General features: G+C 39.3%; 1 protein-coding gene across 11 annotated transcripts in view; it reads right to left on the bottom strand.

The window, feature by feature from the left end:
• USP45 (ubiquitin specific peptidase 45) overlaps positions 1-25492 on the bottom strand; it is an 85842-nt gene that overhangs the window by 59420 nt on the left and 930 nt on the right. For all 11 annotated transcript variants that reach the window (XR_013538487.1, XR_013538488.1, XR_013538486.1 and 8 more), the window contains exons 2-8: positions 17322-17431; positions 16427-16596; positions 15737-15840; positions 13473-13573; positions 3213-3364; positions 1927-2022; positions 511-641 (exon numbers count right to left, since the gene is read on the bottom strand). Coding sequence is in view for 5 of the 11 variants with exons in the window: in XM_072998432.2 (XP_072854533.2) it covers positions 511-641; positions 1927-2022; positions 3213-3364; positions 13473-13573; positions 15737-15840; positions 16427-16596; positions 17322-17421 (854 nt within the window). In the remaining 6 variants the exon portion in view is untranslated. The remainder of the gene's footprint in view (positions 1-510; positions 642-1926; positions 2023-3212; positions 3365-13472; positions 13574-15736; positions 15841-16426; positions 16597-17321; positions 17432-25492) is intronic.

Here is a 25492-nt window from a genome sequence, read left to right as displayed (position 1 = left end):
AATCTATGCACTACAAGGAATACTGCTATAATACCTGGCTTCATAATTTCTTTCACTGTTAAAATTACTCAACCATAACAAATAAAAGAATTATTCATGTCCTCTTAGAACATAAATGTGGTGTGAGCCACTAAGTCTCCAGATAAGTTAAATGTCTGCATCTCTAATATTCAGAATAGTGGAAAACAAACAGAAGGGCCCTGTAGCTATGCACACAATCTGTCTTAGCAAAACGTCTGACAGCTGCAACACTAACAAAATTAACAGTGGATGAATTAGTACCAGACGCTAAACAGTTGCTTTAGAAAGAATAATCAATTACTTTCATGTTCTTAAGTAACCTATTAATATAAAAATATTTTTAAAAATGCCCCATTGTTTCGACACAATACAGGACAATGCATTTTCTATTGATATGAAGGCAATGAATTGCATTGCATGAAACATTTCAGATTTAATGTGCAGATGCCATCTTTGAAAAAAATGCTACTGCCATGAAGTTACTCTTACTTTTGACAGAGCTGACTGAAAAGAACTTTGGGAGAAAGAGGTCCTTTTCCAGTTTCTTTCATGCTGTGAAGGAACAGGAACATAGCTGAAGTCAGTGACCCAGGGCTTGAAAGGTTCACTCCCAAAGGCTCCTTCGGGATCAAAATAAACAGCAGATTTTAATGCACATACTTGCTTGCAGTTATGAATATAAGCCAAACAGTTGGTACAGTGTCTAATTAAAGTGGAATGGGGGAACCCAAAACCTTCCAGGTCTTGACTTTAACAGGCAAAGAAAAGAATTTGCAAGCTTCTCTTCAAATGAAGACAATATTTTAATTCAGCTTTATTTACTTGGTAACAGTTTTATGAGATTGAACAAAAAGAGCAAAGCAAGATTTATGATACCCTGCAATGCATCATCAGGAAGCATGAAATACAGAATAAGGTAACACATTTCAAATATAAAGTTAATACCCTGTTTCCCCAAAAATAAGACCTAACCTGAAAATAAGCCCTAGTATGATTTTTAGGATGCTTGTAATATAAGCCCTACCCCCAAATTAAGCCCTAGTTAAGTGAAACCCCGTCCTCCACCATTGTGCAGCAGAAGATGACATGACTGTATTTGAATAAATGTAGACGGTTGTACATGAAAAAAAAAACATCCCTTGAAAATAAGCCCTAACACGTTTTTGGGAGCAAAATTTAATACTGTATAAGACCCTCTCTTATGTTCGGGAAAACACAGTAAGAAAAGGTATGTGTCATTCTAAACGCTGTTTTTTTATTCAACAGTCCAATCTAAGACCATCATTTAATTACATGCAAGGAAGTTTAAAGGCTAAATCCAAGTTTAGTCCTAACTAGAGCAGACCAAGAGAAATAAATGGGGCTTGTTAGACAATATGTCCCATGATTTTCAATAGGGCTACATTATTAGGAAGTAAAATAGGATTTAGCCAAAATTCCACTGGAGAAAGGTGGCAATATTTGAGCATTACTTGTATAGGCCCTTCTGCCATTCCCTATAGTGTTCTTAAGGGTCCCTCAATCCTCTCAAACATTTTTCCAAGGTGAAATAAGGAAAGGATAAATCCGCCCCCCTTTCTTTCTCCATATGAGGAAAGGTCTATTTAAGGCAACTCTGGATTCAACCCTATCTCTTCAAACTGCTAAAGTAAGATTCAGTGGATGAAATCCTGCTGTGCATTTATATAAAGTGCAACTTTTGAAAAAAAATTGCCATAAATTAAGAAATTAACATAGGTAGCATTTATTGCATGCCCGGTTGCACAGTTCAGGATTCCAACCAGTGAATACTAAAAACAAATTAACTAAGTTTAAACTGCTCTCATTTTTGTGCCCATCAATGTTATTCCCACAGACAAACTGAGCATTTCAATTTTAAAAGTGGGAGGCTCTCTAAATGCTTACCAGTTGAGATGGTGGATTCTGACCAATCTTCAGTTTTGTCCCCTTTTCTTTCATTTCACACATTAGCTCGTGTAACATGTGTGTTTGTGCCAAGTTCTAATAGAAAAAAAGGGAAAGGCTATAGATGACATTTGCCTACTAGGCAGATGATTACACTGAACTCTTATTGAAAGTGACTTTACTCAATAGAAGGCATAATCCTGCCCAAAGGCTGCTGCTGGAACATAACCCAGAGTACTCCTTCAATTATCCCAAAATACATGTGTATGCTGGTCAAATTTTTAACCTTTTAAAGTGTGCATCCTCACCTCGCCACATCACAAACTGTTCTGAAACTTTTTAAAGCTTTGGCACTCCAAAGAGCAGGATACTGGTGTTTTTAAACATGTGTTCCAACAGACCTCACAGTTAGATGTTAGACAAGCTAGAGTCACAAAAAAGAATGCTTCCACACTAGTTCCTTAGTTCTGAATTATAACCATTTGTTTACAGATGAAGCAGATTATGTGCTGATCTTCCAATCACCTCCGCACACAAAGTTTCCCTTATTCAGCTTGCACTCCTTACAGGAGCTCATTTAGTCTAACTGTTTTCAAAACTGAAAACAACAAAAAGGAAAAGGAGCACAACCCCAGCAGGTGTAGATGAGTTTAGCATTCCGGCTGAATTACAGCTGGCTCCTGCCCCTTGCCCTTCCTTTTGGGATGAAAAACACAAAGTACAATGAAAAGCTGTTTATATTTTGTTTTGCATACTTCACTGACCTTAAATCCTGTGGTAGAGAGCCTACACTGAGCCACAGAAATATTCCACTGCTTTTTACAAAGCTCTGGGAGGCCTGGTGCAAAGTAAAAAAAAAATGACACATACTCTGCCTTGCCCGAGCACCTTGAAGTTGTGTGAAACTATGGAATTTTGAAAGCAGCAAATGGTTGTGTGGGTCTCTTCTCAACCATGGAAGGCAGCAGGAGGTCTCACTGCTTCAAAGCTCCACAGTTCCATGCAAGGAAGACAATCATGCCTCTCACTTGTACTGAGTCTGACACAGCTATGCAAAACTGCAAAGCAGTTTGCAAAACTTCAATCTGGGCAAGATAAAACCTCTGCTTTCCACCACCCCCTTTCACAAATAAGGAAAATAAAAGAGATTCATTAATTTTATTATATCAGAAAAGAAACAGGGATTATCCTTCTTCCACCTCATTTGATTCCCACAGAAATGTGCCATCCAATGGCATTTGCCTCAATTTTTCCCTTCACCGTATGACAGACATCTTTAGCCTTACCTGCATGACAGCATTAAAGAAGCATGTGTTCCCCAAATTACTAATGCCTTTAACTGGAACGGTTGCCCAACTGGAATTGATGCCTTTTCCTTTTAATATTTCACTTTCTTCAATGTTTTCCTCATGTAGCCAAGTAATTTTTGATGATGAACCTTTAATGAGGGGGGAAAAGATTTGTGGAAATATTACGACATATGTTTCAAAAAAAGGGTATCAAATTTCAGAAAGCAAACAAGCCAGCTTTGATTGACCCTGCATTTCTAGAGATGACCTATTCCATGAATCTGTAAACCATGAATAAGAAAAGAAACAGTTAAGTGACAACGAAAATTTCCTTTGGCGAGAATATACACACTGCACAGTACATTATGGCGCATACATTATGTCCACACTCAATCTTATGTGAATGCTATAGCCAGAATCCAAAGAATGTCAAGTGCAAGGGAAAAACTGGTTACCACACTATGAAATACAGGGTACATACCCTGTTTTCCCGAGAATAAGACCTAACCTGAAAATAAGCCCTAGTACAATTCTTCAGTATGCTCATAATATAAGCCCTACCAAAAAAATAAGCCCCTGTTAAGTGAAACCCCGCCTGCCACCACTGTGCAGCAACCAGAATATGACATAACTGTATTTGAATAAACGTAGATGGTTGTACATGAAAAAAAATCCCCTGAAAATAAGCCCTAATGCATTTTTGGAGCAAAAATTACGGTAATATAAGACCCTGTCTTATTTTCAGGGGATGTGGTGGCGCTGTGGGCTAAACCGCAGAAGCCTGTGCTGCAGGGTCAGAAGACCAAGCAGTCGTAAGATCGAATCCACGCGACGGAGTGAGCTCCCGTCGCCTGTCCCAGCTCCCGCCAACCTAGCGGTTCGAAAGCATGCAAATGCGAGTAGATAAATAGGTACCATCTTGGTGGGAAGGTAAACAGCGTTCCGTGTCTAAATCACACTGGCCATGTGACCATGGAAAGATTGTCTTCGGACAAACGCTGGCTCTATGGCTTGAAGAGCGGGATGAGCGCCGCCCCCTAGAGTCGGACACGACTGGACAAAAATTGTCAAGGGGAACCTTTACCTTTTTACCTTATTTTCAGAGAAACACAGTAGTTGTAGAGAATACAGTACAGTATTTGCAATTCCGTATCATCAAATTTATAAAGACAATATTCCAGTGATGGCAGCAGTAAGAATCATGCAGCATAACCCTATGCATGTCTACACAGATGTAAATCCCATTCTGTCTAATTAAACATAATGTCACGAGTGCATGATTGCAGTCTTTGCTTTCTGTCCACCAAGCACGCAATAGATCAAATTGGTTCTAGCCTTATTTAAAAGCTAAATGGGTGTTCCCTATAACATGCACTTATCTGTCCACCCCACAACATTTGCTACTGGGCAATGGATCTGTAAAGCTTAAATAAGATGCCGATGGAGATTGTTGTTTGCTTTCAACTTTTTATATATATTTATATATATTTAATACAGCATAGTATAATGTATTACCAGCACCATGTCCCTGTATTTTCCTATTTGCCTTAACGCTTAAACAGATACAGGGCACCGAAGTTAGACAGCCATTAACTTGTAGCCTAGAGGTAATGAGAAGACTTGAGACACTATTTAGCCTAGATTTCTACTACCAACTTTCATATTGCCACAGCTGTTGTACTAAATATGAACATTACTGACATCTGCAGCATTTCAAGTATTGATTAACAATGCATGTCAATGTGAGCAAGTTATGGACTTAATGGATGCCAAGAGCTGCAGTGCTGCAATCTACATTTTGACATACAAATTCATATATTTGTTCTAATGAGTTACATACTAAGGACTCATTAAATAGTCTTTTGAAATAACTAAACAGACCTATTTGCATTAATGGAATTTTCATGCTGGAAGATTTCTAATACATTACCCTTAGATATATGCACCCTCTCTTGAAACAACGGAAGTGGTGGAGAACTGCATATACATTTTGAAAGAAAGCAAATACTATGCAAAATACCTATTATGGTTGACATCAAATTGTTGGTACAATTTGTCTGCCCTCTAGTCATGATACATTACAAAAAACTATGTCAGGGTTTTCAAGTCCCCACTACACCATGCTGATAAAAATAAAGAACACCCCTGAGTCCACTAATATGAGCCACTGAAAATCCAACATGGACATGTTGTTTCACTTATTACTCTTTTTTTCACATTACTGAGTTGCTGCGTAGACATACTGTACATACCATAAAGCAAAGACACATCAACTGCCCAGTTCATACATTCATGGCAAAACAGACACACTGTACTTCATGGATAACAATGTCTACATATTTTCATAACCAGAGGTAATCTCTGTATGCCAAGCTCACCACAAGAAGCATCTAAGAAGTCTAGCAAAAACAACAGCACACAGAAGCCTATTAGGGTGCCAACTGAATCTCTCTGTTGATACTGCATCCCTTCCACCTGGGGGCAGCAGGAGGTCAGCTCAGTGGGTACATGGCAGATCATCTGGCAGTCTCCTACAGCAGTGGTCCCCAACCTTGGGCCTCCATATGTTCTTAGACTACAACTCCCAGAAGCCTTCACTACCACCTCTGCTGGCCAGGATTTCTGGGAGTTGAAGTCCAAGAGCATATGGAGGCCCAAGGTTGGGGACCACTGTCCTACAGCGCATTCCTGTTACTTCTCACCTATGAGGCAACTTCCTAACTGCTCAGTGATAAAGCTGCCCCAGCACATAGCAGCAGCACACTCCTGTTGGACTGTGCTCTTAATTTAATTTTAAGTGTGTGTGTATGAGAGAGAGAATTCAGTGAACAACAAGATCAGAAACCCGAAGCATGGATTATCCAACAGCACATCATGACAATCCCAATATGTCCAATGGTGACTATAAAGAACACCCATGGGAATAAAAATAAAGAGGTGATGTTGAAATTATTCATAACTGTTTTATCCCGAATGGATGCTGAGTTCTATCACACATCAACAATATACTCATGGGCTGGGTTTTGTCCACCCTGACCTTCTGTTTCTCAAAATAACTTGAGATAAGGAAAGGCTAAGGGAAAGTAAGCCCAATATCACTCAACAAGCTTTATGGCTCAGCAAGGATTTGAGCCGGGCTACAATGGTTTAACATTTATCCACCACCTCGTAATAGCTCTGGCCTTTTAAAACAATAATTCAAAGAAAAAGACATTTCACAAGAAAAATGTAGAAGAATATTGGTTATTTTTAAAAAAGAGAGACAAAATTGTGTACATAATTTGCATATTACCCAGCCACAGTTGTTGCATTTATCCATTGGCATTCAACAACATCTGGGACAACATCTTAAAGTAAACAATGCTCACAAGGCCATCTGGACAAAACTGCAGGCAAAAATTAGAGCAGAAACATATGGAAAAGCAGATTTTTCTCTCCCCTTCAGCAGTGCAGGATGACAAATGTCAAACCTAGATCTGTCCACGCTTCACTGTGCTATGGTTTGCAGCACCACCTGGCTCTCCTTGCACAGCCACCAAATATGGACAGCACTGCCACAGCGGACCATATCTGCAGGGCAAACTCAATAAAAGCATTTCATTTCATGGTTAAATGACAGCTTCACACAAGTAGCAAGGTTCTGTTTACTGAATCTCAAATGTGAATCACTCAGGATGAAAAAATAATAATAAAACAAAAGCCCACACATAAAAACCAAGCAATGAACAGGACAGCTTTATTGCCACAGAGGAACACTCATGTAATTATAAAATGCAAGAAATCATAATTATATATATGAATAGCACATTGCTTTAATAGTGACCAAGAAATTATAACACACACACACACGTAACCCTGAGAATCAACTCAATGGCACAGAGTTACCACTATCAGATGTCAGAAAACCTCCAGGAGTGTCTTGAAATATGAAATTGGGAACTATGAGAAGTGGCATAAAGGAAATGGCACCAAACAGTCTAATTTGAAGTAAGTTTCACTGAGTTCAAAGAATCTTACACACTACCAGATGAAATCCATACATGATGACATCTCTCATTTAATGTCTCATATCTTGTTTTCTACACTGGGATTTGCTGGGTTGGAGAAGTCACTAATTTAACACAACTATCTGCCCTTGTTCCAACAGATATGAAAGACTGATATGGAAGATATGGAAGACTGAAACCTCTGCATTTAATCTGTGAACTGACCCAGGTAGCCTTTATCTTGAAAATTGGTACAGAAGCACTTTAAAGAAATAAATAACAAAAACATTTAATACTACTTATAATAATTACTGTGTGTGAGTGTGTATATCAATGAGACTGAGAAAATGCATGCACACATATTTCCTGTATCCTTGTTGAAACAGAATTTAAATTTGGTGTACAGATGGTCCAAAACATTTTTTAAAAATTGCTCACTGTCTCCCCTTCATCTGGGGAGCATTTGTGTTTCCTTTTTATATACAGAGAGCGAGAGCGAGACACCAGGGAACATGTTCCAAGGTCAAGACTTCTGTATTGTTTATTCCTCTGGTACTTGAGCTGCAGGGCTACATGGTTAAAAAAAAAAAAGCAAGGTTAATAGCATTGTTTCATTTTAGTATAACCCATGCTGGATAATACAGTCGCTACTGTTCCATTTAAGGAAAAATAAACATCAATTTGAAGTAGCATTTTTTCCCCAGTATTATAAAAAGGGAAAAAAAGGATTGCAGTATCTGAATCTTAGAGGGGAGAAACAAAGATTCTTTTGGAATGCTCCGCATTCTATTTTTGTTCTCTCCTGTTCCCATGTGTTTATTTCAAGCCGTACAGGATGGATTTTCCACTCAGTATCATAAAACAACCCTGCCTCAAACTGCCATGTATTTACAGAGTTATGAAATAATAAACAGATACAGTATTGGTCAAATACATAAAACTGGTATAACCCCACTCAGAAGATGTATTTTACATAGTAACAGATCTTGCTTTTGCAATACTTGCACATTTCTCCTCTTGCACTTCTAAGGGACCTACATTGAATGTTGCTTACTGCTTAAATTAAGAAAATGTGCATAGAGAAAAATATAAAACAGAAATTAAGGAATCTGCCTGTTTGAAGGAATCCTTCATCGTACACAATCATTTCTTGTACACTAAAATCTATCTACCTACCTCTATAACTGAGGTACAGCAATGTGCTGTAGGATCAGGAGCCTATTCAATGGAGATTCCCAATTATATATCTTCCAACACAAAATAGATTCATGGTTTTTTTTAAATGGAAATGAAAACTGTTTTACTACCAAGAATCTTTATTGTTTTAAGCTGAAGGGTTGCTTTAATTCTGTTTCTCTTTTATAACAGCACTGTTATATTGTGATGTACAGGTTTTAGAATTAGGTGCACTCCAGCAAAATCCATATAAAAAGAATAAGCACCACATAATATAACGGTTAGCGGGCAGGTCATAGCTACATTAAGTGGGCACAATTCATTGGGAGGAAAGCGATGACAAACCTAGACAGCATCTTAAAAAGCAGATACATCACCTTGCTGACAAAGGTCGGCATAGTCAAAGCTATGGTTTTTCCAATAGCAATGTATGGAAGTGAGAGCTGGACCATAAAGAAGGCTGACTGCCGAAGAATTGATGCTTTTGAATTGTGGTGCTGGAGGAGACTCTTAAGAGTCACCTGGACTGCAAAGAGAACAAACCTATCCATTTTGAAGGAAATCAACCCTGAGTGCTTACTGGAAGGGCAGATCCTGAAGCTGAGGCACCAATACTTTGGCCATCTGATAAGGGAAGACTCCCTGGAAAAGACCCTGATGTTGGGAAAGTGTGAAGGCAAGAGGAGAAGCGACGACAGAGGACGAGTTGGTTGGACAGTGTCACCAAAGCTACCAACATGAATTTGACCCATCTCCAGGAGGCAGTGGAAGACAGGAGGGCCTGGCACACTCTGGTCCATGGGGTCATGAAGAGTCGGACAGGACTTAACGACTAAACATCAACAATTCATTAAAACCAAAGCTTTTAATATAGGAGTACCAACATTTCAAATGAAATGGATAAACACCAAGTAATCACAAAACACTTAGTGCAAAGTATCTAACACACTTAATTAGAAACTGAAAGTACAGAGTCAGAGTATTACAGTTGATCATTCATAGAAAAATAAATAGGAAATTAAGTTCTAGGAAAGAGAAGAACTTAGTGGCTGATGAAGCTGAGAGGCTGGCTTGGGTACAATATAATACCACTGTTTAAAGCTATTGCTGTGAAAGTCTGAACAGTCCATGATGGTGTCAGACTCTGAAAGGGAAGAATGTTAACAAGAAATATTTTTAAATGTTTCTAAGATTTCCCTTCTTATGTAGGCTGTACACGCACTGCACATCGAGTTAAAAGTTTTACAATCCAATACTCTATGTAAGGAGGGCTGTGCCCTTTCTAAAAGGGCAATTAAAATAGTCATCATATCAGACAGTTTCACAAACTAACAGCATGTCAAAATATCTCCTTTGTCTTCTACCAGTTTCACTGAAGACCTTGTCCAGGTGGTCCCAACTTGGAAACATTCTCCGGAATATTTCAGTATGAAATTTTCATTTCCTTCTCCATCACAGGGAAGTAGCCTTTTAACAAACTAAATTAGCTATATTAAAATTTCTCTCTCTCTAGGGAACAGTCATCCAAAACTCTTGCACTTCACCATGATTACTGTGTGCTCCGTGTGCAGTAGTTTCACTGTGAACTCCCAACTGGCAACAACTCACCCACTTTCATAGCAAAGTCAGTTTAATGCCCTGCTAGCCTTGTGTACAAAACTAGCATTTGCTTTGTAATTACTTCCAATGAAACTCAAGCTTTATTCTTGCAACAAATGAATTTACCTGTCCAACCAACCAACCAGAGTATTATTTACCTTTGACAAGAAAATAAAAGCAGAAAAGAGGAAGGAAGGAGAGCACACATATTACTGCTCAGGGTGACTCTCTAGATCAGATGAGAAATGTAGACAGCTGCAAGCATTCTTTTGGGAATCCCACACTTGGGCTCATCTCAATCATTTAACATAATTTCCTGGACCAGTCATGTAGAAGCGACATAAGATGCACATTTTTAAGGCTAAAATTAAATCTTTGTGAACCGATAACTGGAGAAACAAGGATCGTACTGCCACGCTAATCTTTTATACTCATACAAAGGACAAGCATCCTGACTCTGTTTATTTCCCAAAGCATATCAATTCAGAAATTTAAGCTTCTTCCACCCAAAATATTCATTTTTCCCCCGAATACATTTACAATCAAACCTAAATTAGGCATAAGCCATGCCACACTTCTCAAATGGGAGATGTTGGCAACCATTACTGAATAAATGCGCACACCACTATGAAGCAAGAACTTATTAAATGTAGAGGAAGACAAACAATTAGGGATGTGCCATTTGAATTTTTTGGACTCCAACTCTCAGAATTCTCCATTAAAAAAAAAGAACCCAGGTAGAACTCTGAGAGTTTCAGCCTACAAATCCACCTTCAGACACCTGTATTTTGATTGCCTGGAGTAGAGCCTACTCTTCTTAGGCTGCTTGACATTCTAGGCCTTCATTTCCTGCCACAATGCTTCCTGGGAGGAAGCAGTTGCAAAGTTTTCAAGGCACTGGAGTTCTTCAAAAGGTGCTCTCTACTGAGCTTAAAGTACAGCAAACCCGCCACTTTCAGAAATGATTGTCACAGTTTCCTCTCAGAAAGTATAGCATCAGGAAGTGAAGGCCCTCTACAGATACAGAGCAGACTAACAGAAAATGGCAGGTGGAATCATAGTTAAGCAAAATCTCCATCAAATTTTATGTGGATTGCTAGTTTTATTTAGCATTCAGAATGCAGGTGTATGTCCTATATTTGGTCATACACATTCAGACCAATCAAGTTCAAAGATGTGACAAAATGTCACATTCAACTGGCTTAGAAGATCATGCATCATATCCAGCCACAATATCCAGTCTTCAATCCCTTCTTCCCAAACAGAGAATCAATTCCAGTTTAGTTAGATACAAAACAAATGGGGGAGGGAGGAATTAAGACAATTTTGATATGTTGGCCAGAATACTACTGTGGTTTTATGTCAGTGTAAGCGTAGTTGTGTAAATCAGTGGTGGAGAATTGCCACTAATTAATAAATTGCCATTTATTAATAAGTAGTATTATTAAGTACAGTGGTGCCTCGCAAAACAGATGCCTCGCGGGACAAAAAACTCACAAGACGAATGGTTTTGGCGATGGGGTTGATGACTCACAAAACGAATGTTCCTATGGCCATGCTTCACAAGATGACTGTTTTCCGTTTTTTGTTCCTGCCTCATGTTTGCTGATTTTTAAATGTTTTTCTATGATGTTTAAAAAGTTAAAGTTTTTTTATTGAAAATTTTGAAATCATCTGCACAATATGTATGGCTTTAAAGAGCACTTAATAAACCCCTTGTAAACCAAATTTGACTTTGTTCTGACTTTTTTTGCCCATAGGAACGCATTAATTAGATTTCAAAGCATTTCTATGGGAAAACTCGTTTCGCAAGACAAATTTTTCACAAGACGACATTAACCACAGAACAAATTAAATTTGTCTTGCGAGGAATCACTGTAATTACATGCATAGTGTGCACCTAGAAATGCAAGCAGAAACTTTTTCATCAATGGTCATTCATTACCACAGTTTACACCTTTACACTTATGCCAGCGTAATTCCCCAGCAGGATTCTGACCACTGACAAAATAAACAGAACAACAAAGTACATTATGCACACACTCCACTGGTGAATCCATTGCTACCACTGCAGAGTAAAATCCACAGACCTCTGGAACTCAGGGCTTTTGAACCAGATGTCACAGGTCCAAAACCTGCTACCTCTATTTTACAAGTTAACCATGACAATGCTTAGCAGCAAGGCAGCTTTGCTTAACTACTTAGGATTTCTGCTCTTTAACACCCCCACCCCATCTGTTTTGTGCTTAATAACAGTGCTGCAGACTACACCGGAAATTCCTAAAGCAGTTTCCAAGATCCTAAATCTTGTGTCCATCTTGACTAGTACCTTCTTGGGATTTCTATCATGGAACTATCTGTTGTGCAACTGGTCATGTAGTTTGTTGCATAAACTAGCTGCATAAACACCTCACCAAACAGTGCAACTATTTGTGTAATGTGAGGTGAATGCATGGAAATCCCCACGGAATACTTCAGGTATTTAAGTAAAAGCATATTAAATTCTGACCCACAATAAATTTCTTGAAATTGCTTTATTTATTTATTTAATTAATTTATATGCCACCCACACTACCCAAAGGTCTCTGCTTTGTGAAGGAGAGATAGAGAAAAAAGAGAAAGTGGAGAGTGAGCCATCCCCTCAACAAAAGACATCCACACATGATGAAGTTGTGAGAGTGAAAGAGGTATTAGGAAACAAAGGGTTGAAGGAAGAGGAAAAGATAAGGAGGGAAACAAGACAGGAAAAAACTGAGATTTACTTAATAGAGGAGAGAGAGAGAGGGAGGAGGATGTGTAGCCCACATAATTAACTTGTAAACCGCCCAGAGAGTGCTTGAAGCACTATGGGGTGGTATATAAGCAGCACACTTTGCTTTTTTTGCTTTAATTATACCCGTATGGGAGGAAGATATAAAAGATCAGAGTGGGAGGAGACAATTTAGAATATTGGGAACATCACAAAAGAGGGGGGGGGAAGGAGAAAAAGCCAAATATAATAGAATGAGAGGATTGTCAGAAGATTTTCCCAATCTAAAGACCGGAGGATTGTTGCCAGATCCAGACATCTCCAAAGGAAACGGGACACGCGTAGACTCCCTAGAATGGACAGTATGGTGTATCTGCGAGGACAAGGCTGTTGGAAGAAGGTGGTCCGACCAGTCTCCTCGTTCAACAGTCCACCACCGGAAGACAACTGGGCCAGACACCCATGCTATGGGACCATCTGCACAGTGAAGAGTACACCCCTGAGGAAACCCAACGATCGTGAACGGTTTGGACCAGCCCCTTCATAAATGATGTCAATTCAAAGACAAATTTGTTGTCCCCTCAATATGGGCCGCTGCCTGATATGAGAACCGGCAGAGGTGATCGTTGATTCACCTGATGTTAAGTTCAATAAAACAGTTGATATTCAAAAGGAGATTCCCTCGTTATTTCCTGCCAAAAGAGAGGAACTGCCCCAGATATATGACGAATCTGATCACATACTTACTTGATTCATTCCGAGTAACATGTCTTTGAAGGAAGTCAACTATCTGTGCTAAAGCCTTCTTATTACAATGGGTTGATAACTCTTCTTCACATTCGTAACACCTAAAATAAATATTAACATTTTAACAACTAATCTTAATGCAACGAATAAAACCTTAATACTTAGACTCTCCAAAGCTGATTTCTTATATCACATGAATATACACGTGCTCCTGATTTCTAGAGATTTTATGGTTCCAGTCCAGACTCTTTCATACCTTGATCAGATAGAGCCATCTTCTCTTACTGCCAAATGTAATGCCCGCTAATGCCACCGCTACTCTCTATGAAGTATTCACTAAAGTATCTATGATAGTAGAAATCACTGTTGAATACAATAACTCTTTTCCTGGCATGTCATATAAAGCAGTAGTACCCAACCTTTTTGGGATCGCAGACCGGTTGGGGGGGCGGCTCCGTGAGAGCGCGGGGGTGGCACGCAAGCACAACACCCCCCCCGCGTGAGCACGACACACCCCTGCGCGAGTGCGACACAGCCACCATGAGAATGACACACCCCCTGCGTGAGCGCAACACGCCCCCCCCATGAGCATGACACGGCCACCATGCGTGCAGGCAGAGGGGCGGAGATCTGTCTCTGCAGCCCAGTTCCGACAAGCTCATGGACCGGCACTGGGACGTGGACCGGGGGTTGGGGACCCCTAATCTGAAGTTATTAGTGTTACACTAAGGGTGGCCATGCCAGAAAATAATACAGTTTTAAGACTGCTGCATCTATATAACATTCTGCTGAAGCTTGTTGTGGCCGATGTTTTATACGAATGATGCCAAATTCCCATTACTGTATTTTCTCTTACATTATGTACATTCTAAATGTTATTGAATAGGATTCTAAGGAACACACAAAAGAAAAATTCATGGTTGTTGCAATAGTACATTACATGTACAAACCACAAACATAATATGCAGCTTACCTCCACCCTACCCTGAAAACAATTTCCATAGATATCCATAGTTCATGTCACTAAAATTTACATGCCAGTCTTGTACCATTTGATCTACTGGAAGTATCAGTTTCTTTTTAATCACCAAATTAAACTCTATAAATATCAGTACTATCCCAAGATTAACTTGTACAATGGTGCCTCGACTTACCAACGTCCCTACTTACGACCATTTCGAGTTACAACAAGCTCCGGCCACAAAATTTTGCTTCTACTTGCGACCGGAGCTTCCACTAACAAACGGAAAAAGGCAGGGGAAAAAGGTGGGAAATTCAGATTTCTAACTGTAGGTGGCGATGAGGCTGCTTCTTTGTAACTCTTTCGCCTCAGCAGTTACAGTATAGAGTGTGCATTGGAGGAGGCTTGGGACTGCCTCGCTTCTGATTCTGAGTGAATGTATGTGTGTGTTTGCAAGGAGGCTTCGGGCTGCCTGGTAAGGTAAGGTCCTGTTTTCTACTTCTTAAAAACTGTTTTGGGTGTTTTTGCAGCGTAGTTTTCAATGCTGTGATGGTCTTGGGGGGTTTGTTTATTTTTTGTCCCCCCCATTTCCGATGGATCTTGGGGGTTGTTGCTTTTTGGAGTGTTTTTTCCCATTTCTGATGGGTCTTGGGGGGTTTGTTTGTTTTTTGTTTCCCCCCCATGTCCGATGGGTCTTGGTTGCTTTTTGGGTTTTTTTCCCCATTTCCGATGGGTCTTGAGGGTTTTATTGCTTTTCTGGGAGGTCCCCATTTCCGATGGGTCCTGCATGCTTCCCTTGCTTTTTCCTTTGTATTCTTTGCATTTCCAACCTGCCCTTTGTTCTCTGTGCATTTTCGATCTGCTCCATTTGTTTTCTGTGCATTTCCAATGGCTCTTGCACGCCTGATTGCTTTTCTCTCCCCCCCCCCCGGCCAGAAGGGATTAATCACATTTCCAATAAATCTTGCATGATTTTATTTTTTTGTGTGTGTGATTTTTTTCTTCGGCCGCAATGGATTAATTGCATTTCAATGCATTCCTATGGGAAATGGTGCTTCACTTATGACCATTTCGAGTTACGTCCATCTTCTGGAATGGATTATGGTCATAAGTCGAGACACCACTGTACAGTAAAGTGTTGTTTTGTATCTTTAATTCACAGTAAGCATGCACAAAAATGTATAAAGCATAAGGCACTGTAGGTACACATACCAATGTACTACTAAGCAAGATGTCTGTCTTCTTGCACAAAAGCATTTAGTTCTCACTCTGTGTTTTTACTTCAAAACACAAACTAACTTACCATACAATCCATGTGCTGAGATTGATTACAATGCAATGAGTTTCTGCCAGTGCTGTTTGGAAATGCTTTAGGGAATGCTGGCCTTCTGAGTTTTGACTGCAACCCTGAAGTTCATTAATAAAATGTTAAAACATAGTTATCCAAACTCCTATATTTTTCAGTAAAACTGTTGTATGTGTTTTATTCTACAAGAAAAAACCAAAGACATTTTAGTTATTTTTCAAAAGACATTTCATAAGATTTCACCAAGCAAAATCTGACAAGTTATATTTTTCTTACCTGAATATCTTTCTTGCCCTCACCACACACAGAAAAGCAGAGGAAACCTTTCCATAGAAGCCAAGATGTTTGTCTCCCACACTGAGCCACTTTCATACCACATGTGACAGGACCATAGACATACATCCAGTTCTCTATAATATACTTCTGCATTATCCCAGAAATATCCAGCAGTTTGTTTTGCTAATGTTTTCTACACACTGATCTATTCTGGCAATTCCTCAAAATAACCAAGCCAAAAGACTTAGGGAAGATCATGCTACTGGATATCTCTAATGAAGAACTAAAAAGTTACTGTGGACATCCCACAAAGGAAAATTCTAAACTGACTAACTCCTTATTGGTACCTGAGGTTCCACAAAATCAGTAAGAGAAAATACATTATGAGAGCTATAAAATATCTTTATTTACCTGCATGCCACATTTAAGGCATAGCCATATGTCAGAAGGCATTACAGGCTCGCCATCACATATTCTTCTTTCCTTTAAGCACTCTGAACATATTGACCACACACTTTGAGCTACTGCCCTCTTAACATTATGTACATCTACTGCCTGGCTTACATGCTGGCATGTCAGACCTAAAAAAGAAAATTTAAAATTAAAAGGTTTATGATAGACAATTAATTGTTGGAGCAGACGTTTGTATGAAAATATGTTTGTACTGTACCTTGGGAATAAAGAGTAGAAATCACATGATTATGTGATTATCATTTAAGGCTGACTTTGTAGCCTAAAGATTTCTGAATTTTCATCTTTATACACTTTCATTTTTCCCTCCATTCCCCCCAACATGCAAAAATAATATTACTGCAGTGGAATTCTAATCCACTACCCCCACCTCATTTCTTTCATAAAAAGAGATAGTTGTGTAAACTTCCTCAAGAATAGCTAAGATCCTTTCATATATGATCAGATCATAAATGTCTGTTTATAACCATTTCTGGAGCAGAAGCCTTCCAATTAAACTAGCTATACCCAGTTGGAACAAATCTCCATGTCATGGGTAGAAGCTGCACATACAAAGCCTGATACTAAGGGCTGATTCCCTTTGTTCCCAAAGATTTAGTAGCTACTGAGAATCCAGATAAATCACAATAAATGTTACATCCCTGCCTTTGGTGAAACAATTACCTGCAGGTGTCATCATAAGTAGGCTTTTGCAGCCCACATTAGTATGGGTTAGCAGAGTAGAAATGAGAGTATTCAGCTCCATGACATATGTTCATCAGTGTCAGAACACAAAAGATACAACATTTATTAGCGTAGTTAGCTACCATATACTCAGATTGGCTCTGACGGTTACCAGCTATGTCGTCCGAAGAGTCTTCATCCTGATTCTGATTTGACTTCCTGTGTCTCTTGGTTTTGTCATGGATAGGTTTTGAGCGATCTTTTACCCGCATTTGTTATTTGCTGAAAGAGGAATTAGTAAGATATTATATAAAGATTTGGCTAGAATAAGCAACTCTTACCATTCTGCATTACACTGGCATGCAAGTAATAGAAGAGCTATCCCCTAAGTACTACTAGAGACCCAACAAGACCCCTAAGCAGCAACTTTTCTGGTTGCCTTGTTGACAGTGGCTCCCAGTCATTTCTTTCAAGCCACACTCATGCTGTACTAACATCTCAACACGCTGTGCAGTGACAATGAGCCTCCTATGAACTTTGCTGGAAAGTGAACATTGTCACAGCAGAATAGCTTCTGACTAGTCTATGGTAGGGATTGGTCATTGACACCCATGGGGCAAGGTATTTCTCCCAGAAAGAAGGCTGAACAACAGTGACCAGACCAGACTCACTGAGTGAATTTCAATCCCAAATGACAATTTGAATCCAGACATCTCTAGATCAAGTCCAACACTCTCTCCATTATTGTGTCCCACTGCCTCCATCACTATATTAAAAACATTATATATGAAAGAATTTCATCTCTTTTATGAAGTAATGAACATCTGACAAATATTTAGCTCCATGAGTAATGTAAGACAAAGCCCCACAGACCATGAATAGTGGCAGAATTTGCTTCTCCCATGTCCAAAAATGACATGTTTACAACGAACATGAATTTGACCCAACTCCGGGAGGCAATGGAAGACAGGAGGGCCTGGCGTGCTTTGCTCCATGGGGTCACAAAGAGTCGGACATGACTTAACGACTAAACAACAACAACAAATGTGCTGCATTTTCCCTTGCATTTCCTAACTACCTGTGGCATTTTGGATGCCCAGAACCAGATCAGCTGTCATCTAATTACTAGTTAAGACCACATTCATCATGACTAGCAATTGGACAATGTCATCAATCAGCAGATTCGATGTTTCAGTGCAGTGACAGCTCTGAAAGGATTTCAAGCATACAAGCACTTAATGCTTCCTGGAGCAGTAAAACAACCAGAACTACAGACTGGTAGTGGCAGCAACAGTTCTTTTATTCCCAACTGTCATTGGAAACTCTCAGTGTGTCATAACCATTATATCCTGTACTAGGGACATATTCCATGTTCCAGACATGATGGGCATCTCATATGAAAAGTTCTTCTGCTTTTTCAAGAAGGTGGTGTTAGGAAACATTGTATTTCTCCTTGGGAATTATATTACAGGAGTTTGCAGAGATCTGTCAAAGGGACCACACCCCATTTGATGCCAAATACCAAGACTACCTTTCCCAATGGCTTCATATGCATGATTAACAAAACGGAGACAAGCTAGGATATCCTGCATGAAAACTCTCAGACTGAACAACGGTAATACAGTATAGCACCTTCTCCACTAGATTAGTAGGAACAGGTACAGTATTTGGGCACCAGCCTTCATCTTGCCTGGTCTAGGGGAAATAAAGCTTCTTCTGTAAGGATCTTCATAAGGTTTCTTTCAGTGAAGATGGAACATAATCCTCCCAGAAGGAAGTTTTTATATCATTAAAAAAAAGCTGTTTTGAATGACTGCTGTTCTTCATTACTTAACATGGTCTGACTCAATCATTTAGTCCATATTCCCAGATATCAAGAATTAAATTAAAACAAAGGGAATTTCAGAATATCTGCTATTGACAAGAACTGCAAGGACTCAAACTGGCAGTCTTTGTATCTGAGTGTGGCTGTCCCATTTGGCTGCAACACTGAGGGTTCAATCAGGCCCTGAGCTGATGCCAACCAAAAAGATCTACAAGAATTTACAAACAGACCATCTTACCATTCACCCCATGCACCCAAGACGAGACTGAAAATTCCAGAAACCCAACTTATTAGATAACAAGCAAAATCCTCTTGCATAGCCATGTTGACATAATATCTAGTTATATCCACAGTAGCTACAACAGCACCAAGGCAGAAGTTCTATCTATGCAGTACTTCTGCCGGCATGTTGCAAAACAGTCACAATGGGAATTATGCATTCAAGCACATAATCAAACTGTACAGTTCCCTGCTGCTAGGCCTAACACCTGGCACATTTACACAGACATAACTAATTCACCATGTATGGGTGTGAAAGCTGGACAATAAAGAAACCTGACAGGAAAAAAAACTAATTCATTTCAAATGTGGTGGTAGAGGAGAGCTTTGCAGATATTCTGGACTGCCAGAAAGAAGAACAAGTGGGTCGTAGGTCAAATCAAGCCTGAACTATCTCTGGAAGCAAAAATGTAAAAATTGAGGCTATCTTGCTTTGGCACATCATAAGAAGCCAGAGTTGTCTGGAAAATGTAATAATGCTGGGAAAGGTTGAAGGCAGCAGGAAAAGAGGAAGACTAAATATAAGATGGACTGACTCCCTAAAGGAAACTACCGGATTGAGTTTGCAAGAACTGAGCAGGACTGTTAAGGACAGGACATGTTGGAAATCTCTCATTCATAGGGCCACCAGTCAGAAGCAACTCGATGGCACATAACAATACTGTACAACAAACTAATTTACACCTGCATGAACAGGATTTTGCCCATAAACCTATTCCTGAGAAAGGTGTGAAAATTAAACACCCAGACATCATCCATTATCTATTCAAAATGAGTATCTAGAATCTAGAATGAGACTATTAATATTTACTTCAGATGTCCCACAATTAGATGATGTAAGCCTATGACTGACATGATAGCTATGCATCTCTTAGAGCAACTTCAACATAGAAATTAAAACCACCTAACACAATAACACTAGTACAACATTCAGTGAAGGAGTTATGTTAGAAACTGGGTGACAAATACTCTTATACTTCACCATTTATAGAACAACATTCCAATGTTCACAGTAAACATTCTAAAAATCTCAGTATAAATCAGGATAAAATCATACTATGTGGAAGTCACACCATGGAAAAACTGTAACCGATAACTTCTCCACTGCACATGCTAACACCACTTCTATATTTCACTATCTATTTAGTTTTCTTCATCACAAAAATATTCAACAACCATACAAGTAGCTGAACATTAGGGTCAGAAAGAAAAAAAGGATGTTTGTTGACAATCCAAACTTACATGTTGCTTTTATAGTAAAGGAACCTACAGAGTTTCAAGAAAATAGGTTCAGATGCAAGGCTCTGCTTACACCCTAAAGGGATACATACATTGTTTGATGAGGCAGTAGAATGTCAAACAGTGAAGTGATTAGAACTGTTTCCCAGGAAGCCAGTAACTAACTGCTGACAGTGTAATATTATGTCACATTTTTCCCTACACAGTAGGCTGTCCCAATTTGTTGTTTCTGACATATGTCAATCTCAAACAGAGAACAATTTGCCCTGCTTTGGACACTACCAGCAAAATCCAAGAGACAGATAGTGTGCTGCTGAACAACTTAAGGGAAAACAAATCTACAAAATACCAGTTCTGCAATATTTCCTGAAGAAATCTGACAAAATCTTTACAAGTCAAGTACATTACAAAGAAACTTCTGACGTTAACAAGGTGAAGCCTACTGGTGAGCCAGTTTCCTTTCCGCTCATGGTAGTGTTGACTATAACCTCTTTTTAAAACCTCATCTTGAAGCTGGAAAGAACGATCTGTAAGGAGCTAAAGTACCCAACACCAATGTTCTGAAGTACCGGATTTCATTCAGAATAGCAGACACCAGTGACTATTATTCAAGTTCTTGACCAAGTGTCAAGAATCATGTGGATAGGTGTCCTGGCGGACAGTGTTCACCTGGACTTCCAAACATGATTGATAAAGTCCCTCACCAAAGATCCCTGAGCAATTTTAAACAGTCACAGGTTAGAGAGGAACAGTTAAAAGCAAAAAAATAGGAACAAACTCTCCTAAAGGCTAAAACTTTGATTCTAAAGACATAATAGAGAGGCTCTACTGAGATTTTTTTAAAAGAGGGGTTAAAGTCAACACTACCATGAGCAGAAAGAATACTGGCACACAGGAGTACCCAGATCTCCCTCTCCTCATTACACTCCATTGTGCCTCCTGGAAGGCCTTTCCTAAGGGTTGGCAGACTATATAAAACAGTTTCATATGTATACATATGTATATAACGTATGAAACTGTTTTATATGAAACATATATAAAAAAAGAGGAAGGAGTGTGTTGATCAAATAAACTGAATGTCAAAATAAATGCTAAGAATTTGTATTGAATCAAAGGAAAATATAACTGTACACACTTATTTACATCATCCTGTTTACCCTCCAGCATCAAAATATGGGGTAAAAGGCAAGGCACACATCACATGGAATCTACTGATGCAACAATGCAGAATATTCAGGTTTATAAAACTTGTTGGGGACCTGTACTTCAGAAGATGTTAAACTGATCTTTTTGTTATTAACATATATCATAATAAAACCCAAAATAGATGTATACTAAGGGAACAAAGTAAAACCTGTTTGAAATATTAAATACAAAAGAGAGGTGTGCAAATAAAATATAAAACACTCTACTAGCTGAAGATACCAAATACAGTAATACGTTTAACTGAACCAATTCCTATAATCCATGAAAATGGATTAAACTTGTTCTATACAAATTAAGAATATTGCTGCTTAACTTCACCAAAAAGAGGTAACCATTTTAAAAGATGGTTTCTGAAATGTGTTAGATACTTCACCAATGTAGACCAACACTAATAAAATCTCTTGAAACAAAATCACTAGAGGCAGTTTAGATATTGTGCAAATGCGAGAGGAGGGGCTTTGTTGCGGTGCTGCCAGTAGCTCCAGAGAAAAACTGGAACTGTCCGGTCCGGGATCCCCTTTTTGAAATGGGGATCAAAGGAGAGTCTAGGAGAAGTCTCTCTGAAGCAAGATGGTGAGCAGCAGAAGAAGAAAGGGATGCAAACCCGGACTTCTTCCCTCTGAAGAAATCACCCAGCACGGATTGGAGCGGGCGCCATATTTGGCATGGAGCCATGAGTAACCATTTACCGGGGGAGAAGAGAACAACCAATATAAGCTTATATAACAACTAAGTAAGCTGAAGCCTTTGATTAATGAAACAGCCCCATTAAGCTGAAAATAAGAATGAAAATATTTGGCTGAAAGAAGAAAAGCAGCGGCGAGCCTATCTTATCAGTCTGCCTCAAAAGCGAAACTAACTTTCCTCCCCAAGTGAACTCTTAATATAACTGTAGCAGGCTGATTTCAAAGCTGAGAGAGTGAGACGGAAAAATAAATCTTATGTTTCTGGAAAAGAATCCCAGACGGTTCTAATACCATCGGACAGGACTTAAGAGACTTGAGTTTCGTGAATACAGTTTGGCTGGGGCATATTTCTCTTTGCCTTTTCCTGGACTCTGCGAACTGTTAATAACAGAATCTGGTTGTTTTCTGGAGAAGAAAGGAGCTGACGTGGTCGACTGGACTGAGGAGCATCAAGGGGTTAATGGAAAGATCATGCCGGGCTTCAAGGACAACTATTGGACAGTTTGAGACTCTGTGATTGTTGTTTTGTTTGCCGGACTGCAAGTGAGACTGATAATAGAAGCTTGCTAAACTCTGGAGAAGAAGAAATATTTGTGCCACGGTTCTATTTGATTTTGAATTTGCTGGGTTAAAAGTTGATTTTTATATTATGATATTTGGATAAAGATTGGAGGGAGATCTAAGGGGAGGTTTATGACTAGGGGTTTGGATTGTTGATAAAATTGTGGAAACTGTTGAAGGATATATAAGGGGCGATCACTGTGGTTAAGGGCATACCTGTAGTATTATTTATACAAACCCCATTCATTGGTAAGCCTGAGATGGCCTCCAAAAATTTAAGACAACAAAGGGAAACTTGGTCTGTTCAATCCCAAAGTTTTGAAACAGTGGTACAAAAAAATAGAAAAGGAATGGCAGATTACCATGCAAAAGATAATAACAGGGTTTCAGCAAGTACATGAAGGTCTTAGCAAAACAGAAGATCTGATGAAAGTGACGAAAGAGGGAACATTAGATGCCAAACAAAACTTAAATGAAGCTGCACAAACTTTAGAACCGTCTTTACTGGGCATGACACCAGGTAACATAGATGGGATAGAGAGTTATCCAGCTTCCAAAATTGAAAAGCATTATGTTAAAAATCTCAAGAAAGAGACATCGAAACAAGAGAATCTTATTGTGAAAATATGGGAAGTGACAAAAATGGATATTCTGTCAGATGGACTGAAAGACTGTTCAATTCAAAAGGAAACTGAGCGATGGGATGTATTGTATAAATGGCTGCAGTTACCAGATAGTGTTGGAGTAACACAGAATTAAACTAAAATTAAATGATACGATGAAAGCAGGAGGGTAATCAAACTGTGAAAAAGCAAAAAGTTGATTTATTATTGTAATATGAATTGATTGGATGATGGTATACTCTGTGTTCTCCTATTCCCCTATCCTTTTTCTCCCTCTTCCCTATTCCCCCTTACTTTTTGTATTCCCTACCCTGTCCTTAAATAAATACTTTAAAAAATGTGCAAATGCTCCTTTCACTTTAGAATGGCAAGCTCACCAAAACAAATGGCCTTTCCAACAAGTTTGCAAACCTACTGAGAGCAGACAAAAGTCTAACAGGCTGTTCTCTCTCTCCATAGGATACACCTGACGTGCATATCATATTTTGCAGAAGGGGAAATTCTACTCAAATGAGATGAAATTCCAGGTAAACATGCGGAAGGTCAGTTCCAAACAAAACAATGAGAAAATATATGTATTTTTGTCTATGTTCAGGCAATCACAATGACCTGATCCCTTTATAGTAGTAAGAATGGAGCTAAAGCAGGTACTGTAGTTACAAATGCAAAATTATATACTGTATAGTGCACAGTCAAGCTTACACTCTTAAATTATGAACAAAAGCAAACTGTTCCCAATCAACCAAGAAACTTGATATGTTTGCACAACAGGGCACAGCTAACTGAATTCAGATTCCATGGTCCATAACTTATATCCTACAACTAATTTTCATTTCACACACCTACAATCCCAAGTTGCAAATAAACTCTTGAATAGCAAATACTAGCTCCTCACAACTCAGAGGTACCGTATTTCTCCGAAAAGAAGACAGGGTCTTATATTAATTTTTGCTCCAAAAACGCATTAGGGGTTATTTTCAGGGGATGTTTTATTGTACAGTCATGTCATCTTCTGGTTGCTGCACAATGGTGGAGGGGGAGGTTTCACATAACTGGGGCTTATTTTGGGGGTAGGGCTTGAATTGAGCATCCTGAAAAATCATACTAGGGCTTATTTTCAGGTTAGGTCTTATTTTCGTGGAAACGGTATTTACTGTATTTGCAAACTGTCAGTTGGCATTATACACAGTTGTGATTTCAAGCATATTGTTGTGTATTAATTTAACTCTGATCTAGTCCGGTAACAAGGAGCTCAGTGCAAGTACAGTATAGAGAGCATAAGTAACTCTGCAGCATCAACACAGAGCAAACCAATCACCATCCTGCTTACCCTCCCACCCACTACTTCAGTGTCAATGACAGAAATAACTGTCCACAAGGGAACAACAGGTCATTTATGCAGAACATCTTTTTTCTACACCCTGGGTTCTATACTTTTCTGTAGCTCAATGAAGAACTTGGGCCGCACAACGTTTATTTCAAAGACCGAAGATGTTCAGTGAGGCTTATTCGCATAAATCGGGAATAAGAAGGGCGTGCTTGACAGTAAATGGCAGGAACTCAATAACTCAAACCAACCTTCCTTCCTTCCTTCCTAATTGACATCCCTAAGACGGAGCTGCCAAGGGCTCGAAAGAGCCGGCATGAGGTTCCACGAATGCCCCAAGGCTGAAGAGGAGGCCCCGGCCACACAAACTCCCAACGAGGCCACCGCTCACGAAGGCCAAGCTCAGGGGGAAGCTCCAGTCAGTCTCCAACCTTCCTTTGGGGCTCAGGCCTGAAGAGTGAAAAGCCGAGCTCCTCGTGGCCAGAAAAGGCTACTAGCCAGCCTAAGGAGGCCCACCGGAAAACACCCAAGCTCGCCTTTGTTGTTGTTGTTGTTGTCTAATCGTTAAGTCGTGTCCGACTCTTTGTGACCCCCTGG

The sequence above is a fragment of the Pogona vitticeps genome, chromosome 1, assembly GCF_051106095.1.
Source record: "Pogona vitticeps strain Pit_001003342236 chromosome 1, PviZW2.1, whole genome shotgun sequence".
Classification (NCBI taxonomy): domain Eukaryota; kingdom Metazoa; phylum Chordata; class Lepidosauria; order Squamata; family Agamidae; genus Pogona; species Pogona vitticeps.
Note: the sequence above shows the minus strand (reverse complement) of the source record. Positions and strands in the feature narration are given on the sequence as shown.